The sequence below is a fragment of the Engraulis encrasicolus genome, chromosome 14 (assembly GCF_034702125.1).
Source record: "Engraulis encrasicolus isolate BLACKSEA-1 chromosome 14, IST_EnEncr_1.0, whole genome shotgun sequence".
In the NCBI taxonomy this organism is placed as follows: domain Eukaryota; kingdom Metazoa; phylum Chordata; class Actinopteri; order Clupeiformes; family Engraulidae; genus Engraulis; species Engraulis encrasicolus.
This window is the reverse complement of record NC_085870.1, coordinates 16,151,934-16,167,008: the sequence shown is the minus strand read 5'-3', so window position 1 is coordinate 16,167,008 and position 15,075 is coordinate 16,151,934. Positions and strand designations below refer to the sequence as shown.

Here is a 15,075-nt window from a genome sequence, read left to right as displayed (position 1 = left end):
TATAACTTTTTATATATATACTGTATATACATTTCGAACAGAGTAGTATCGGTATGGTATCGGTATCGGCCGATACTGCACAATCAGGTATCGGGTATCGGTATCGGGGCTAAAAAATGGTATCGGTGCAACACTAGTTACTCTACTCTACTCTACCTGTGGAGCTGTGCTACTGCAGGGGGTTTTACCAGCAGAATTGTCGTACGTCTGGGTGTAAAAGGTCGGGAGTTAGGTTTTGGGGTAAACCTGTGATAAATGACCTATGGCTAGGCAATAGTAAGGCAACAGCGCCAGGACCTCAGCTGTGGTTTTTGACCAGTCTGTTCTAATGAGCTGGGGGTTCCGGCCGGGCCACTGATGTCTCAACGCCACCTCCAGCCTCTTGACTGTGCCAAATTCCACAGGCGCCTAGCCCGGCCCTCTCCTCTCCTCTCCTCCCTGCACCACGTGCTGGCAGCCCGGGGTGACTGTTTAACTCCAGCTAGTACCAGAGGTTTACAATAGATACACACACACGACTCCCTCACACACACAGTCCTATATGAAATGTGTATACAGTAACACTGTACAATAACAGGCGCTTATGAATCACTTATAAAGTATTAGTGACACTTAGGAAATGATGAACTGATTATGAAAAAGATATGAATATGAAAAAAATGGATATAAATTTGTATTTTCACTCAAGATTAGCAGGTGCACAAAGCTTTGTAAATACACACACACACACACACACACACACACACACACACACACACACACACACACACACACACACACACACACACACACACACACACACACACACACACACACACAGAGCTAGCCAACTATCGGTATGGGCAGTCATGGGTAAGCAGTTAGGGCGTCGGACTTGTAGCCCAAAGGTTGCCAATTCGACTCCCGAACCACCAGGTTGGTGAGGGGAGTAATTAACCAGTGCTCTCCCCCATCCTCCTCCGTGACTCTTCCATCCCGCTGCACTGCGCCCTTGGGGCGCCATTGAGGGCTGCCCTCTTGCACGGGTGAGGCATGAATGCAATTTCGTTGCGTGCAGTGTTCACAAGTGTGCTGTGGAGTGCTGTGTCACAATGACAATGAGAGTTGGAGTTTCCCAATTGGGCTTTTTTCACAACTATTTGGCAACTACCACACAGGAAGCAATCTGTTCTGTTTTTTTCTTAATCCTTGCAACATGCTTGGATGAGGGTTTGTCAGTAGGAGAGGATTTGTGCCGATTGCCGTGTGTGTGCGTGTGTGTGTGTGTGTGTGTGTGTGTGTGTGTGTGTGTGTGTGTGTGTGTGTGTGTGTGTGTGTGTGTGTGTGTGTGTGTGTGTGTGTGTGTGTCTTGGTGTTTGTGTGTGTGTCTCTCTCTCTCTCTCTCTCTCGCTCTCTCTCTCTCTCTCTCTCTCTCTCTCTCTCTCTCTCTCTCTCTCTCTCTCTCTCATGGAGTCAACAGGTAGAGCTACGCTCCCATGTCCATACAATGCAGCAGCAGGGTAGAAAAGTCGAGTAAATGGTTACCAGTAGATTTCATACTGCACTTAGTCACCTTGCTTTGGGTCATTGGGCCCACCCTTTTGTCCTTCAACCCAATTATCCATTATGGATCCCTGTAAAACACCCTCTACTTCGTCCCTGTTACACACACAAATACACACACACACAAACACACACACACACACACACACACACACACACACACACACACACACACACACACACACACACACACACACACACACACACACACACACACACACACACATATACATACAAACAAACACACACATACACATGTTCACTATAGACACATGCTCAGAGGAGGTCCACTCCACTCCACTCCTTACGCCACACCTGCCCAGTGAATTGTTTTATTTGTTGACTTTTCCCCCACATGACCAGTCAGTGAGGTGAGGTGAGGGCTGCAGGCTGGGCCAGGCAGCAGCAAGACAAAAGGTCCATTTCAATATCTAATCTCCCATCCTCTCCTTGTGCGTGTGTTCTCGTCATGCGAGGCAAGACGTTATTGACGATAGAAATTGTATTCAATGTCGCACAAAAGCACTATTCAGAGGTAACTTTTTCATTTGCCATAGGGATGTTGAATGGGGGAAAGCCTCTCAAAAACGATTATGCTTAGGCTGACAGCGGGGAAACTTTTTATTGTTTTCTCCACAGAGGCTGGGCATCAGCGAAGCATGAGGTCACAAGCACACAGCAAGGCCGGGAGGTTAGATATTAGGATGGACCCAGAGACTGGGCAACAGCTAGCTGTTAGCTGGTGAATGAATGTTAGCACCATGCCACTAATGTTCGCTCAAACCACATTCCCCCCTCCTACACACAAGCACACACAAACAATCACAAAAACACGCACGCACGCACGCGCGCGCACACACACACACACAATCACATAAACAATCACTCACACACACACACACCACCACAAATGTTCGCTCAAGCCCCCACTCTCCCCTCCTAAACAAGCACACACACACACACACACACACACCAAATGTTCGCTCAAGCCCCCCACCCCACTCTCCCCTCCTAAACACACACACACACACACACACACACACACACACACACACATGCCCACCCCACCCTTAGACACCCGTTACGGTAACAGCTTACTCACATACGAGACGGTTATAGTGGGACAGCGGTGGAGTCCATAATGCAAGTCAGCTGACTGCACACACCCACCCAGCGCTGATTGCAAAAGAGTTGCTGTCAGCGCAACAGAACACAGACAAATTGTTTTCCTTAACTGAGAGTGTGCGAATGCTTTCTGTTGAATCATCAGCTCAACTTGATTCAATTACTTTCAATATGTGCTGCTGACTGCACAGAGGCAGCGTCTTGTTATGTAGTTTAACCCGTTAAAGCGACACTGTACCATTTCTGGAAATTTGTTCATTTACACCTCTCCTTCAGTTACATACAGTAATTGAGTTTTACCTTTCTTCTTCTGTTGTTTCAGCCATTCTCTTAGTCTGCTGACCCTACTTCTAGTTACAAGCTAGCAATAGGTATCATTGCATCCTATGGGTCCACCCAGCTGCTAGCTGGACCTATAATATGAAATTATATGCTAGCTTGGACGTAAAGTTTGCGCTGCCGGACTCAGAGAACAGCTGGAAAGGTGAACCTCAATCATTGAAGTGTAAAATAAGATTATTTCCAGATATGGTACAGTATCGCTTTAACTTGTAGAGAGTTACTTGTGCACAATCCCTGGTGCTGAACAAAAAAAATACGTATTTTTGGAAAAAGGGTTCGCGCACTTTGGATTTTTTCTTCTTTAAGTTATTTTTTCTTCTTTTTATTTATCCATTCATTGGCAATGACGTTTCGACCTCTCGGTCTTCCGAGGAAAAAATCCTAAGTATGCGAACCCTTTTTCCAAAAAAACAGTATCGCTTTAAGACATGGCCCTTGTTATAAATTTGCCGTCACCAGAATAGCTATGAACAAGTCATAGGCCCAATGCATTGCTAAAGGCTCTATATATTGTCGTAGTAGTGTAAAACTATGGAAGTAAGATGCTTTCAAGTTGTCATAATTTTAATCAGCATTCCACAGGCGGCACGTTGCGCATTATGGGGCTACAAGCCGAAGGATGTGCTGCATTCTATTTATGCGTTCTCTCTCTCTCTCTCTCTCTCTCTCTCTCTCTCTCTCTCTCTCTCTCTCTCTCTCTCTCTCTCTCTCTCTCTCTCTCTCTCTCTCTCTCTCTCTCTCTCTCTCTCAGGTTCATCGCAGGGCCATGTGCAGCTGCGTTACGTATCCAGGCGGACACGACTCGGAGGGCCCAGCCCAATGCGGTGCTGGAAAAAGTGTTTACATCCATCACAAAGGTAGCCCAAAGCCTACTCTCCGCACACACACACACACACACACACACACACACACACACACACACACACACACACACACACACACACACACACACACACACACACACACACACAAATACAAATCACAAGCATAGCCTGGCCTTGCCTGCTTTAATCTTCTGCTCCCTCATGTCACCAGAAAACATTACCAATTGGCAAACCGCGGAGGCAGGTGGGAGGGGGTTGAAGGATGGTTTATAGCAGATTATACTGTATGTCACCACCAAACGTTTGCACATTTCAAATCAAATGTACATATTTTCAGACTTTAGCAGAGTTCACCCCGTCTCACTCGTAATCGATTGTCGATTCAGAAGAACTCTGTACAAAATAAGTACCAGCTTATGGGAAGACCAGGCTATCACGAAGGTACCCCAAGGTCAGCTCTCTAATACACACCGACACATCCATTACAAAGGTGCACTACACCACACCTCTCTGCTTACCTCCACCCAACTGCTAAAGCACACCACACTCTCTAATTCTACCTCCACCTTTATGCCTGGTCAGTCATCCAGACCAGTGCTTATGTTAAACTATGAATAATGTAGAGACGATATCTTATCTACCCATCTCTCTCTCTCTCTCTCTCTCTCTCTCTCTCTCTCTCTCTCTCTCTCTCTCTCTCTCTCTCTCTCTCTCTCTCTCTCTCTCTCTCTCTCTCTCTCTCTCTCTCGTCATTTCTAGCATGGGCTTCTTGTTCTCAGCCATCTTATCCTTTTCGTTTCCCATCATTTAAAAGTGAAATCCCACCTGGGAAACTCCAACTCCCCTTGTCATTGTGACGCAGCACTCCACAGCACACAAGTGCACACTCCACACAACGAAACTGCATGTATGCCTCACTCGTACAAGGGGGCAGCCCCCAATGGCGCCCCAAGAGAGCAATGCAGTGGGTAGGTAGCATGCTCAGGGTACCTCAGTCATGGAGGAGGATGGGGGACAGCACTGGTTAATGACTCCCTCCACCAACCTGTCAGTTTGAGAGTCGAACCGGCAACCTTTTGGCTACAAGTCTGACACCCTAACCGCTTACCCATGACTGCCCTAATGTCCCTTCTAGGCCACTGTTATTGTGGCCACTCAAACACAAGCACTATAGGCAGGGTTCCCACTGGTGCTTGAATTCCTTGAAAATGCTTGAATTTCAATTAAGTGTTTTCAAGGTTGTGAAAATGCTTGAATTTTTGGTGAAGTGCTTGAAAATGCTTGAAATTTGTGTCAAGTCAAACCCAGTAAGCTAAATGATAGAAATAAATTGTTCAGGTACATCAAAATTGATTAGAATGCAGGAAATAGCATCTTAAAAACACAACATTTTCTGGGAGAGGAGCCCCACACCCCCTTCCCGCATCCTTTTAAAGGTGCTGGAAAACTGAAAATTTGGTGCTTGAAAGTGCTTGAAAAGTGCTTGAATTTGTTCATGAAAAAGGTGTGGGAACCCTGTATAGATTATTCTGCTCTGCTATGTTCACCACATTTGTAAGGTTCCTTTCCATTATCTTGTTATCCTATTACTCCCGTCCTCACTTCTGCTTGTGGCCTTGTGATGTCACTGACGACCCAAGTGTAACTCAATCTCGCAAAAGCGCAATGCAAAGGTCATTTTCTCATTTGGAATAGGGATTTTGAATGGGAAAATGTCTCCCAAAAGTTGTTGTAACTAGGCTGACAGCAGGGAAGCTTTATCGTTTTCTCCACGGAGGCGAGGCGTCAGCGAAAAGCGAGACTGCAAGTATGGTCGAGGACGGGAGTTAATGATAATGGCATGTACCCGTAGAGTAAGATAATGGCATTTACCCGTAGAGTGATTATATTGTAGCCCACTTAGTTTGTAGACAATAAATTTGACACATGCAGTAAAGAACTGATTGTGTACTCCGACACATAAACGCCATGATGATGTCCAGTTGCTCACAGCTCCTGTTTGAATAAACATGACCTGGATGAATGACAATCTATCACAGACACACTGACGCATGCAGTTAGGGACTGTCCTTGCTGTTTTAAAATGCTTTGGATACTTTCTTTCATTGTGTTCTTACAGCCTGAACCCAGTAAAAGTGTAGCCTATTTTTTTTTCGAGAATTAGAGAAGTGTGGTCTGAAGTGAACACGGAAAGAGTGTAATTATTTAGGGAAGCGTAGAGAGACGTGTTCTGAACAGTAACACCGGAGCGGACGGATAGTGTTGAAGTCGAGCACTGCTGTGCCATTCCCATAGCGGTACCTTCAGGCTGGATATTTGTAGCATGCTTTACTTTGTAACTGATTGTAGCTCGAGCGTGCTGTTTGTGTCTCACACTCTACTAGTGTACGAGGGCCGGGACTGTTTGTTTCTCTCTCTCGGCTGACAGGCCCAATTTAGCTGTACGAGATGTACAGATGTTTTTTTTTATGCAAGATAAGGTACAAGCACTGTACTTTGTCATATACAGTACTCATGCACTTGCATTTACGAGTAATGAACCCCCAAAACGGTGTTCGTTCGTTTGGATAAAATGTAGAGTAAGAGGAAAGGAGAGGAGAAGATGAATTCGTAACGCTGTCCATCAGCCTGCTGGTATGAGCCCACATGCTCGTATTCCTAATAGGGGTCGACAATACAGGTTTTTTAATGGCCGATGTGATACCGATTTTTTTTTCATCACCCTTGGTCGATACCCGATTTCTGATACCCGAAACCACACGCATATCGGTCGATACCGATACACTTAAGATATGCAAATATCAGCCCAATACCGATACTGATATATATAAGCCCAATCACCTCGAACTGGCAGCTGAGCTAACACAGGCCATAGTGTAACCGACATCCGTAGCACACTAAAGAACATTGTAACATATAAGCAGCATGGTAAACAGAAGGAGTATTATCACATTCACACAATCATGTGGACATATGACACCACCCCCCTATTCAGATTCAGACTCCGGAATTAGAAGGAACCTGGAGGCAGCACATTTCTAGAATTCTCCAGAATTCTCTCCGATTCTTTCCGTCCCTGCCTGCCTTCTCAGTCAAGAGTTCTGATCGTTTAAATTGCTTTAACCACGCACAATTACAGGGCGTCCATTGTGTAGATGTATGGTAAAAAAAAAAAATGTGAGACTTTGGATGCTTTGCAACACAAATCTGAAAACTTCCTACCATGATTGTGATTGACGATTGTAATGGTGATGCTTGTAGATGTTGTTTTGGAAATTAGCTGACACCTAACCCCAAGATACACTTCTGTATTTATTTATGTATGTATGCTACTTGACACCATAATTTCCCTCGGGATCAATAAAAGATAATCTACTCCACTCTTCTCTCTACTTTTACCCTGCCTCAAGTGAGCCCGCATAGTAATTGCATAATAATTGCTGCATAAACAAAAACACAGCAATGAATTGATCTTACAGGGAATGGTTGGTCATAAAATGTCTTTCGCGCATGTAGTACATTCAAAGACTTCCATGCATTTTTGTCTCGCTGCACTCTACAATTTAGCGAGTTTCAACTAGCACGTCACCGACACTTAATATGGAGTGGTCTGTGTTTGTGTATCTCTCCCTGTCTCTCTCTCTCTCTGTCTCTGTCTCTCCCTGTCTCTCTCCCTGTCTCTCTCTCTCTCTCTCTCTCTCTCTCTCTCTCTCTCTCTCTCTCTCTCTCTCTCTCTATATCTCTCTCTCTCTCTCTCTCTCTCTCTCTCTCTCTCTCTCTCTCATTGTCACCCTAATGTATATGATATTTGTAAACCATGTGATCTAATACCTGTCACTCTCCCACTCTCACTCTCTCTCTCTCTCTCTCTCTCTCTCTCTCTCTCTCTCTCTCTCTCTCTCTCTCTCTCTCTCTCTCTCTCCAGTGTCCAGACTCGCGGCATCTGGATGGGCTGTCCAAGCAGCTGGACTGGGAGGTGCGGAAGGTGCAGCGCTGGTTCCGGCAGCGGAGGAACCAGGACAAGCCCAGCCTGCGCACTAAGTTCCGGGAGAGCATGTAAGCCACGCCACGATAACACTGTTTACTGTAGTGTATGTACAGCTCCAGGCCACTTTATTAGAATAGCATGAAAAAGTTGATTTATTTCCATAATTCCATCAATAATGTTAAACTGTCATGGATTATAGATTCATGGCCCAGTTTTTTAACTATTCCAATCATTAAATTGTTTATTTTTACATATTTTGGTCTTCCAGCTCAAAAAAACCCATGAATTGGGGAATTCGCATCATTAGAATATTGTAATAAAATCACAATTTTCTTCATCAAAATTCGTTTCACATCAATGCACATCACATCAGTTGAAATTTGGTACTTTCTACATAACATGCAATGTTCAATACTTGGTTAGGACTCTCTCTGTCTTAATAACGGCCATGATGCGTTTAACATTGAAGTCAATGGCAGAAACAGTGCATGGGAGTAATGGAAGCCCAGATATCCTTGATGCTTTGCCGTCAGCTGTTCTTGTTTGTTGACCTGGTGTCCCACACTTCACTCTTCAATATACCCTGTAGATTTCCATGCCACGTTTTGTCGCTAACTCACCAGTTTAATTCTAAATCACCAGAAATGAAACCCCATTGAAAATGAATGGGGTTTTATTTCTGGTGAGTTAGAATTAAATTGGTGAGTTAACACCAAAACGTAGCATGGATATCTACGGGTATATTGAAGAGTGAAGTGTGGGACACCAGGTCCCCCCGGGGAGGGGGAGATTAACGTCTTGTGTTCCTTATATCTGTGATTTGGTTTGGTTTATAGGTGGCGGTTCGTCTTTTACTTGGGCATATTTGCCTATGGGATGAGTTTTATATCGCAGGTGAGCCGCACTCTTTCTGCTCAAGGGGGAGGGTGTGGACATACAATAACATTTTACACTGTTTGAACCTTTGCTAACCTGCGTGCGTGTGTGCGTGCGTGCGTGCGTGCTTGCGTGCATGTGTGTTTGTTATTCCAGAAACCATGGATGTGGGATACTCGGAAATGCTGGTACACCTACCCTTATCAGGTGAGCTGAATTGTAAAGCTTGTCTGTTAGACCATATAGTTCAAGAAGACGCTTTTGCACACCTCTGTAGTTGGGCAGGTGCGTAGGATATTATCCCAGTGGGGTTGTCATTCAAGTGTAAAGAAATCCCGCACACTGTCCATTCCGCCAACAAACTTAAATGCATCATTTCGGTCATCTGACCTTCTTCAGGTAAAGACCATATAGTAAAACACTCAACTAGCATTTGTGCCATTGGGTCGCCTATCGATACCAAATCCGCATGAGGTTGAAGTGGAGACATATAGAGTTGGGTTTTCAGGGGACCAAGTGAAGGTGGGGTCTGTTGCAAAGGTGGCAGACTTCAATACAGGCCTAAAGGTGCTGGGGGAAATCCTGGTTTGTGTTCGTACTAGTACGGCCCTTGGAGGTCTTAATAAAATTTGAAATGGCCTCTCGAATGAAAAAGATTCCCCACCCCTTTAGTACACCAACGGGTAGCATCAAGAGCCACTGCACGAGGCCAGGGTTCATTTCAGCACAGCGCAGAAAAGCAGGAAGTGAGCTTGCCTGATGTAATCTTGCAGCGACTTGGCTTGTGGTTAAGGCGTTTGCCTACGTATGAATGAAACCAACAGGGAGGAGGAGAAGAAGAAGCTCCTCAAGTGTTCCTCTGAGATTCTCTGCCCTCTTTAGACCAGAAGAACCACCATAGCTGTTTCTGCTCTGAGACGCTCCTACGCCCAGAGGTGCAACTTCCCGTCAACACTTGCAACACAATTAGTCTTGATGTGGCAACCTCTTGTGTGGATTGAGAATTGGGATTCCCATGAAGGTCACATAAGGGAGGAATAGAGCTCATACGAGGACATGCAGGCCAGGCAGAGACCAATGTAGAGTGCAGGCCTTGTTTACATATATGGAGATATTTTTAAAAACAGATATTTTTTTATCTTTTAAATATTTTTATCCTGTTTACACAACATGTGTATTTAAAAAAAAAAAAATCACCACTATGACCTGTGCATTTCAGAAAATGCAGTTTTTATAAATATCCGTTTCAGGCTGCTAGAACTCTGTTTACATGTAAACAAAAGTCTGAAATGGATGAGTTTACAAAAATATGTATATATAACAGGGTCACTCAACATTTAGTGCAACATTGTCCTTACAACATTACTCACATTACTCATCCTTGGACATTCTCTTAGAATTCGTGCTCTTTCCTTGGAATGTTTGAAGGTAAAAAGCCAATGCTTAAGTTGGTTGAGTACTTGTCAGTTGCCTGAAAATGAAGCAAATCAGAGCATGCATGGATACTTGTGATTTCCATGAGTCTCACAGAGGGAAGGAAAAAACGGCCAAAACGGTACAGGCAGAATGGGCAAATACTATACTGTATAGTCAGCATAAGTGCAGCATTTTGAAAGTCTTCAGAGCATTACTCATGCTTAGGCATTCTCTGTGGTGCTTTCTTTGGAATGTGCGTAATGTGCAAAGTTCCTTCTGTGTGTTTCAGCTAAAGAGGCTCAGCTCGGAGTCTGAGCCCTTTGAGGAGGAAGTATTTTTCCCAAGTCCTTCTAGAATTTTACTCAGACATTCTACAGCTCCCATAGAACTTCACTGTATGTTAAGAATCCTGCAGAGTGACCGTGACATCATTGTGAGAACTAAAACATTTTCCCAATTGATCTGTACCAGACGATGATTAAAGGGAACCGAGATGCTGAAACGGTTTTAACTAGTTTGTACTACTTGGTTCCCAGTGAAGTGTCTTGGCTATTGGCCTGCGGTGAGAAACCAGAGCTGGCATCACACCACCGAGCTGGGCAGTCCCAGCCTCTTAGGTACCAGCCAGACAGACGACATGGGCAGACGGATAGAATGAAGTACAGGAAGCCAATGTGCAAATGTAACTCTCAGCTAAACTCCTCCACGGTGGAAGTAAATGTAACCCTCACACCTCCTAAACTCTTCCAGGCAGCCACGGTGCTAGGTGTCGCGAGGGGGTGTAGTAGAGTGGTAACCTAGTCAGTCTGGCCCCTAAATCATGCATCCTTCTGGAGGAGATCGGTTCTCTGTACTGTTAGTGCCGGAGAGTAATTGGTTTGGCAGTGAGCAACATTGTTTTAACCCATTTTGTCCTAAGCCCTTTTTGGGTAAGGGTGCCCTCTGCCTATCAAATCCTAAATATGTCAGCCTCTGAAGCACATATAAACATGAAATAAGTTACATTTAAAATCTAGAACCTTCATTTTGCACCAGTATAGTCTCAGCTCTAACATACCCACATCTTTAATAAAACAGCTCAAATCTCAAGAGCTTGAATGCAATGTCGCTCCAGGACACAATGGGTTAAATACAAGCTGTGGGAGCTGGGTCATTTTTGATTGTGTCAATAATGAACATTTAGTTGAGCAATGGTTTAAATATCACAAGCTGTTTTTATTACAGTGTTATGCACATTTTTCCACTTTACATGAAACATAGTAACTCATAATTCTGATCTCAAATTCACAGCTAGGCAATCTGTGTAGAAGTCTGAATCCTCCTTGGGCGAAGTTGGCAGCCTTTTAAGAGTTAAAACTGAGTACTGCATAGGCCACATCCCAGAATAAAACGCTTCCTGTTCATATGTTCTCACCCTCACTTATTTCAGTAATTGTGTGTAATCAGAAGTGTACATGACTTCCATGAACAATACATCACTGTATGTTAGGTGCTGTGTGGTGTGGTGAATCCAATTCTTAAAAAAAATCTAAACTCTTATCCGCTGATCTGTGTAGATGTCTAAAACGTGACATACATAGCATGTACCATAGCCTACACCTCAGTAGGTTAGGTGTTGTGTGGTGAATTCTGATGTATTCTGTGAAATCAGCTTCCTGCTATCCAATCTGTGTAGAAGTCTGAGATGTGACTTACTATACATAACATAAACATGGCTGTATGTTAGGTGGATAACACATGACTTGTACTGTATAACTACAGTCTACATCACTGTATTGTAGGTTAGGCGCTATGCAGTGGTCAATACGTGACTCACGTGACACTCATACTCAGTATACAACACTGTACTGTAGGGTAGGCACTGCATGGTGGATAAAGTTCTGACTTTGCATGTTTTGTTTTCGGTCTGAGCTGGAAGTCAGTCACTCATTATCCACGCTTCATCTACTTCAAGTCGCCGATCACGCAGAGCAGAGTAGAGCAGCGCAGAGCCGTAGCAACAGGCTCTGCTGCAGTCTGCAGAAACCGCTGTGAGCGAAATAGGATTTAGCTACTACCCCCCCAGCCCAGTCTGGCCTTTCCTGCTTAGCTCGTTGGCTTATAATATGCCAACAATGGAGCTCTTAACAGGTGTGCCCTGTGTAACGCTGCAAGGCAGGGAGGGAGTCTGCAGACTTTTGAGGAGTTGTTACTCTAAGTACTTTCACATCCAGCGGTGGCACTTCACCGGCTGCAAAGGTCACAGTACTGCTATGTGTGAATTCAATTTGCGGCCTCTAGGGGCGTCTAGATTTCTAGGCTATGTGTGTCGTGTTCTGTATGTTCTGTGTATTATCGGACATTCGTTTCTCTCGCAACCTTCTCCCATTTCACACCTGCTCTGTCACAGTGAGCTGTGCTTTACAGACACACTGTGAAGGGCACGCTTAAAGGGACCCTGTGTGAGATTTTTAGTTGTTTATTTCCAGAATTAATGTTGCGCATTCACTAATGTTATCTTTTTCATGAATGCTTACCACCAGCATCAAATTCTAAGTATTCAATATGACGGTAAATACATGAAAAGGGGGATCTTCTCCATGGTCCGCCATTTTGAATTTCCAAAAATAGCCATTTTTAGCTGCAAAAATGACTGTTCTTGGACCATACTAGAAAATATTTGTTTATTACTTAGTAAACTTTCATGTAAAGATCAAATTTGGCAATAGGCAGCCCAGTTTCAATGAGCAGCATAGTTGCAGTACCTTTTTTGACCATTTCCTGCACAGTGTACCTTTAATGAAGAGGGCAAGGACTATTGCTACACACACGGACACACACAAACTAACACACTGCAGACATATTTTGTGGGGGGATTCGTACTGAATGGCAAGAGTATTATGTAGTGGGCTTTTCCTCTTTGAGGTGAGTATGCAGTGAGAAACGTGCATGTTTGACAGGACACATTGGCTTTGAATTGTTTTTATTGGCCAACAAAACAGATATTGAGAACAAAATGGTGGATATGTTTTTGAGATCCAGGAAATTAAGGTCTTATTTACCCTTTACTCTTTGTAGACTCTACTGTTCGAAAAACCTTTATTTCAGTACCATAGCTCGACTTTACTACGATAATACAGTCATTAGTATGAATATAATTACTTGGGCATTGCCGTTGTGATAGCAAAAAAGATCCCTCTGATAACAAGACCCCTCTGTTTATGAGCATCTTTATTACAGCAAATGCTTTATTTACATTGGACACACTACACACACACACACATACACACAGACACAGACACAGACACAGACACAGACACACACGGCTAGGGTTACAGCAACATTAATAATAACAGTGAAGTCAAATACACACACACACACACAAACATGCACACACACCCACATAGAACACACACAATCTGGAAGGATCCATCCTGTGGGAAAACAAGTTTTGATTTGTGTGTGTCTATACTCTGTCTGAACAAATGGGTTGTTTGCACATCATGCATTCTCAAATCACGTGTAAACACTAGCTATAATAAGGCATAAAAACAGCTGGCAGACATGTCCTCCAGAGCAGCGTGTGTACTGGAGAGGATGCGTCCTGAAAAGGACGGCCAGGGGGGAGTCAAAGCAGGACAGCCTAGTGTAATTTGAAAGGCAATAGCTAATACATAACCCTCCTGCATGAATTATGGAATATAAGCTCTCGCTGTCATCGCAGATGTGTGACAGATGGGTGTGTGTGCATGTTTGTGTGTGTGTGTGTTTGACTTCACTGTCATTATGTTGCTGTAACCCTAGACGCGGTGTGTGTGCGCGCGTGTGCTTGCGGGTGTGTGTGCGTGACTGCGTGTGCGTAACCTGTCAACCATTATTATTGCCATTTCTAATCCCATTCCTCCTCTGTGTCTTGTGCTGTGTTCTGCAGGTCCTGACTCCTGACGTATACCGTTACTACGTCATAGAACTGGCCTTCTACTGGTCTCTCATGTTCTCCCAGTTCATCGACATCAAGAGAAAGGTGCGTGTGTGTGTGTGTGTGTGTTTGTGTGAATATTGGTATGGGTGTGTGTGCGCATATGGGTGTGTGTGTATGCATATGTGTATAGGTGGAGGTTGGGTACAAAAGTACCTATTGTGATTTCTTACTTTACAAATACAGTATATTGTGGTATTGGATAATGATTACCTAAGGGGGAAGGGCCGGGGTATGGTGTGGTTGAGGGAAAATGGGGAATTCCTGCGTGCGTGTGCGTGTTCGTTTGCGTTTGCGTGCGCGTGGTTGTGTGTGTGTAGAGTAAAGTAGAGTAGTAGAGTATCATTTATTGATCCCTTGGGGAAATTAAAGTATCAAGTAGCATATATACATACATACATAAATACAGAAGACATTACACACATCCTTACACATTCAGTATATTAACCATATATAGCTCACTATTACATACATTCAGCCCAAGGCATCTGTCTCTCTCTCACACTCACACTCACACTCTCTCTCTCACACACACACACACAAACACACACACACACACACACACACACACACACACACACACACACACACACACACACACACACACACACACACACACACACACACACACACACACACACCTTGATACACATGACATTATGAATTGTCCACAGTGTCACATATTCCTTAGCTGAGTGGCACATAGCAGCCAAGACAATTTGACCAACAAAGTGCGTGCGTGTGTGCGTGCGTGTGTGCGTGCGTGTGTGCGTGCGTGTGTGCGTGTGTCTTGAGTGCCTTGACTGACCTCAAGTTGAGTAGTACTTTACATGCTTCTGTGAGCATAGCCAGCCACTGAATGAAGTGGAACTCAGTTGACAGCAGTCACAAGCCTGTGTGTGTGTGTGTGTGTGCGCGTGTGCGTGTGTGTGTGTGTGTGTGTGTGTGTGTGTGTGCGCGTGTGCGTGTGTGTGTGTGTGTGTTGCACAGCAATGGTAAGTCAT

General features: G+C 44.3%; 1 protein-coding gene across 2 annotated transcripts in view; it reads left to right on the top strand.

Moving 5' to 3' along the window:
* Positions 1-15,075, top strand: part of cers5 (ceramide synthase 5) — a 48,288-nt gene that overhangs the window by 17,650 nt on the left and 15,563 nt on the right. For both annotated transcript variants that reach the window (XM_063215094.1, XM_063215096.1), the window contains exons 2-6: positions 3,761-3,866; positions 7,759-7,889; positions 8,658-8,715; positions 8,854-8,904; positions 14,024-14,116. In XM_063215094.1, coding sequence (XP_063071164.1) covers positions 3,761-3,866; positions 7,759-7,889; positions 8,658-8,715; positions 8,854-8,904; positions 14,024-14,116 — 439 coding nt within the window. The remainder of the gene's footprint in view (positions 1-3,760; positions 3,867-7,758; positions 7,890-8,657; positions 8,716-8,853; positions 8,905-14,023; positions 14,117-15,075) is intronic.